Raw genomic sequence first — 5,177 nt, 5'->3', positions numbered from 1 at the left:
TCTTTCCCTTTGTAGGGTGCTTGGTATAAATGAATGGCAAAACACAGGATTTCAGTATGATGTTATCAGCTGTTTGAATTTGCTGGATCGCTGTGATCAACCACTGACTGTATTAAAAGATATTAGAAGTGTACTGGAGCCAACTAGAGGCAGAGTCATTCTAGCATTAGTTCTGCCATTTCACCCATATGTGGAAAATGGTAAGTACACTGATTAATAGCTCTTTAGGCAGGTAAAGAAAGCCTGTGTAGGTTGTAGTATCCCAAATTAAATATTTAATAAATAATTGGCACATTTGTGTTTGACTTGTACAAATATATTGTATGGTGCATGTTCAGGAATATGAAATCACAGGTAGGTAGGCCACGTGCTGTAGGCTGTTGTCTTAGTTCCCCAGCATACGTTGTTGGCACCAACAGAAAGCTCGAGTACTGAAGTCATGTTTCCTGTTCTGCAGGTTGCCACATTTGAGTTGTGTTGGAGTAACATGGGAAAACTGGTCTTTGATTAGGGCCTTCTACCACTGTCATACAGGAAACCCCAGTTGTCTCTAGCGACCAGTTGAGCGAAACCATCAGCACTGTCTGTAATGCTGAATAGAGCAGTTCAGGTCAAACTGTTTTAAGTGTTCCAGATGAACTGCATCTAAAGATCAGTTCACTTTCAACATGAGCTCTTGAAATAAAATATAGACCCCAACTAATGCAAACTATCAACGACTATTTATATTGTGTTATTAACTGGAATAAAAAAGTAAAATTCAGTGCCAAAACCCCATTAATTCCCCTAGTTGCATTTTAAAGAAATACATTAGATATTTTCAGATGAATCTGTTCTTACAACTAAATTGAAGAGACTATAAACTTTTTTTTTTTAATGTGCCTGTGATTGTGGATTCATGTTGAGGCACCCTAAAGGTGGTTTGAATTCCAGAAGGCTGGTGTTCATCAGTTATTGTTTGGATACTGGATTTCTTCAAGTGTTAATACTTGACTGTGGCAACGCATGTATGCCCAGAAAATACAGAACCAATAACCTTACTGTTCTGGCAATCACAAATGCATTGACCTGAATCTTTTCCTCTTTTTTATATGTCAGAGGTATTTTGGCAGGAGGAGGAGGGTGGAAGAAGTTTTAGGTATAAAAAATGATGCCATCAGGTGAAGATTTATTTAAAATGCAGTATTTGAGCATATAATTTTGTAAATGTTCTGAAAAGTAGTGTGTCTGTAATGAGACGGTGGGTTGACTTACGCATCTGTACAGTATTTCAAGCATATTTGGTTACAACTTGTTCCTATAATGTGGAACAATATGGCTTCTTCTAAAAATTCTTTAAAATTACTAATAACAGCAGTGTCTTTCTAGTCTTTCATTGGCATGTTAGAAGCAGAAGTTGAGAAATTATTTGGGTGGCTTTTTTTTTATTTGTTTGCCCTCAACTATGTGCTGTTTTGTTTGCAATGGTAAATGCAAATGCACCCAGCATCTGCTTTTCTGTCTGGTGTTGGGTAACCACGTGACAGACCACATGTAACTTCCTGGCTGAACAGGAGGTAGATAAATTAAGGAAGAAACTACTCTAAGTCCACTTACGTCCCTTGTCATTAATCTCCTACAGTATACTGTGAGGAGAATGAAAAATAAATCCCAAGGGACTGGAAACCTGTTCTGTGGTTGTTGGACTTGGTCATTTCTACTTGTTGAAAGTTGAAACCTGTTGTAAGGTATCTTGTAAACCCAAGTCATGCTTTTGTTTGTAGTGGTGACTTGGAGCAATTCATTACTTTCCTTAAGGCAATTTTGTTTCCGTAACATGTTCTGGTGCTTTGTCTGTTGACCGCAGTCACAGGTATGGGCACACAGAAGCTTCTCTACAACAACGCATGGTAGCACACACCAAAGTTCCTGTAATGCCGCTGAAGCTTTCCCACATTAGTTCTATTGAACTATAGCCTAAAGAACAGACAGTGAAGTGCCAGGCTGTCTCCGTGATGTACTAATGGTTTTATAATGGTAGTATTTTCATTCAGCTGTTCTACAGGACGATGCGTTTTAGAAAGTGTTAGATATGTACCTGCGCTTTATATTGAACAAAAAAATTATACTTGGAACATTCAAAGAGGAGAACATCTCATGGCTCAAGTAACTTCTAGTAGCAGCTAATTAAAAACAGTTTGGACACACCTAGATAAACTTCTGAATTTTAGAGGGGGAACAATTGGAGAAGAGATGAGGCGGGTAGGGTGTTCGATCAGTGTATAGTTCAGTTTCTAGAAAAGGAAAACTATTTTAATCAAAATGAGATGTTTGGGTTGTTACACATAATGTAATGGGAGGGTAATTGTGGAAGCTGTCTGGCTGAATATCATAGAATTTGCTTGAAGAGAACAAAGCACGGTGGAGGAGGAGGGTTTCTGTGCTTACAGTTTCTAGAATTAGAGTGACACCTAGAGTCCAAATAGCTTAATCTTGGATTCTTTCTGGGGGTTTTCAGAATTTATTTTCAACAAACAGAACAAGTAATGCTTTTATTGCACGTCTAAATTTGGCAAGTAAACTGGATCATCAAAAGGTATTAGGCTAGTCACGTAATAACGTGTTGTTGTAACTTTATTTTTCTATTTAAAAATGGACGTATCTCATATGGACATGTAAAATTCTGTTGTATTTCCTAATATAGACATCATATTTATATAAATACATTATTAGATAATATATGACTACACTGGTTTAGATTTCTCTGAAATAAAGATGTCAGAGATGCCATACTTCAGGAGTAGCAAACACTAGCAGCCCGAGATTGTGAAATTTTCTTGTTGGGCGCATTAATGTCCTTGTGACTGACAGAGGTAAGACAACAAAGGTGTGTTTTCCATCTTCCTGAAATACTTGGTGCTAGAGTTGAGCTGGAAACACAGTACTGTGCTAGATGGACTCTTGCTTTGTGTCAGTTGTCAGCTCTCATCTGACTGAAGTGAGAAATGCCATTTCATTTGTTAAACAAAGCCTGGCTTTATGTAAATGATGGTTATGCATCTGTTCTTTAGTAGGGAGAATGCGTAATAATAACAGATGTCTTGTAAAAGGGCTGATTTTTATAGATCGGCTTGGTAGTAACTGCTGTAAAAAGCAGGTGCTTTTCTTAGAAAAATCAAAAGATACACTACCTTGAGGAGGTACTATATGTGGGTGTTCACGCTTTTGTCCGTGTCCAACAGGCATGTAAAGGCAGAACTTGATGCTCCAGGTTATCCTAACTTTGGATGGTAGGACTGGAAGATGGGGGTTGTCCATCTAGCAAGTGAATTTTAATGTGGCAGGAGCAGCCTTCTCACTATGGCCACTATCTTCCTTTCCTACCTTTTCCCATCCCAATTCAGCTTTACCATGATAGTACAGGCAAGTTTCTCTGCTTGCCTGTCTACAGAATACGTAGGCTATGCTCTGTTTAGGCTGTTGTTAAGACTCAGTAACTGTTGATCTGTCTGTTAACACTGGTAACTATCACATAAACATGACTAAAACCGGAATTTCACCTGTGAAAAGAGTTTATTTTCTGTTGCTGTCAATTACCATACATCTTTCACAAATGCTCAGTTCATGTAAGAGGAATACATGTAAATTCATGTAAAAAGAAAAAAAGAATTGAAGCTAAACTGAAAAAGGAAACTCTTCCAAAGCATTAGCAATTATCTTCTGAAAGATGAAGTCTTTTCCCGTGGTTCTTATTCTTGCGGAATGGAAAATGGAAGTAATACGTAACAGATGTAACGTACAATGCACTTGGGTTTGGTGATCTGTTTAGAAAAGAAGAACACTCGTGAAGAATACTTCCCTGCGAGGTTTTCTCCTCTCTTTTTGAAGCAAAAGGAAGTCTGTGAAGCAGCTTAACTTCTCCATCTGCCCCTTTGCTTGTATGAGAAACATTGAACAAATCTGAACTGCCACACATGCTCATCTGTTCTGATACACAGTGTCATCTTCCAAATCAGCCTAGGGAGAAATGTAGAAATATTTCATTACAGATGTGAACTTTTTTTGCTAAAGGCAGAATTTCCTTTTTGAGGCAAACTCCATTCCTTTACTGTTTCATTAAACTCCTTTCTCCCCCTTACCCCATTGCTTTTGTTCCTGTGGCATCTACAGCATGCAAGTCATATTTTGTTTCCTCTTAGCTTTTTCTCGTCTCCAGGGAGCACAGAGGCAGTAAAACATACCCCTTATTTTCATTGTGTTCATATCTGAAGCTCAAACCAAGGACCAGGTCATGTCAGCAGGGACCTGAAGTCTTTAAAGGGGTAATTACAGTGGAGAACAATTGGGGCCGTGCAGGAATAAATTAAGTATATGGAGGAGAAATGTTTGACCGTTCTATGTTTCTTTTGGTTTTTGCTGGCATCTCTGCAGTGGTGCGCTCCACAGGAAAGAATTTATACTGTTTCTTAGGAGAAGTAACACTTCTGAAGCAGGATTTTGAAGCCCATTTTCTTTGCTTGCAAATATATGTGACTTCTGTCTTTTTTTTTTTGTAACTTCTGTGGCATATGCAAAATGAGTGTCATATGATCATGTAAGACTTACTGGCATAAATTTAGAATGATGAAATAAGCTGTGCAGCTTCACCAGTGATGTTGAATGCTTGGTTTAGGCTTTGTAGACTGAAGGAGGAGGAAGTAACTAAGAATGTTGTAGAGCTTTTATAACAGAATCACAGAATCATTTGGGCTGGCAGAAACCTTTAGAATCATCAAGTCCAACCATTAACCCAGCACTGCCAGGTCACCACTAAGCCATGTCCCTAAGCTCCACATCTACACCATTTCCCTGGGAAGCCTTCTCCAAACCTTCACAACCCTTTCTTTAAAGAAATTTTTCCTAATATCTAATCTAAACTTCCCCTGGCGCAACTTGAGGCCTTTTCCTCTTGTCCTGCTGGTTGTCACTTGGGAGAACTGACCTTTACTGTGCTACAACCTCCTTTCAGTTGTAGAGAGTGAGAAGTGCCTTCAGCCACTCCTCATTGCCCTTTCTTTGGTCACACTCCAGCACCTCAGCGTCCTTGTAGTGAGGGACCCAAAACTGAGCAAACACACTATTTGGTGGGTGGTCTCACCAGGGCCAAGTACAGGGGGATGATCACTCCCCTACTCCTGCTGACCACACTATTTCTGATA

At 39.1% G+C, this 5,177-nt stretch overlaps 2 protein-coding genes across 2 annotated transcripts in view; one reads left to right on the top strand and one right to left on the bottom strand.

Moving 5' to 3' along the window:
• Positions 1–5,177, top strand: part of METTL9 (methyltransferase like 9) — a 16,550-nt gene that overhangs the window by 4,479 nt on the left and 6,894 nt on the right. The window contains exon 4 of the mRNA XM_010137567.1: positions 16–200. Coding sequence (XP_010135869.1) covers positions 16–200 — 185 coding nt within the window. The remainder of the gene's footprint in view (positions 1–15; positions 201–5,177) is intronic.
• IGSF6 (immunoglobulin superfamily, member 6) overlaps positions 3,958–5,177 on the bottom strand; it is a 6,615-nt gene continuing 5,395 nt past the window's right edge. Inside the window, exon 6 of the mRNA XM_010137565.1 lies at positions 3,958–3,996. Within this exon, the coding sequence (XP_010135867.1) occupies positions 3,958–3,996 (39 nt within the window). The remainder of the gene's footprint in view (positions 3,997–5,177) is intronic.

This window comes from Buceros rhinoceros, unplaced genomic scaffold (genome assembly GCF_000710305.1).
Source record: "Buceros rhinoceros silvestris isolate BGI_N320 unplaced genomic scaffold, ASM71030v1 scaffold12066, whole genome shotgun sequence".
NCBI lineage: Eukaryota > Metazoa > Chordata > Aves > Bucerotiformes > Bucerotidae > Buceros > Buceros rhinoceros.
Note: the sequence above shows the minus strand (reverse complement) of the source record. Positions and strands in the feature narration are given on the sequence as shown.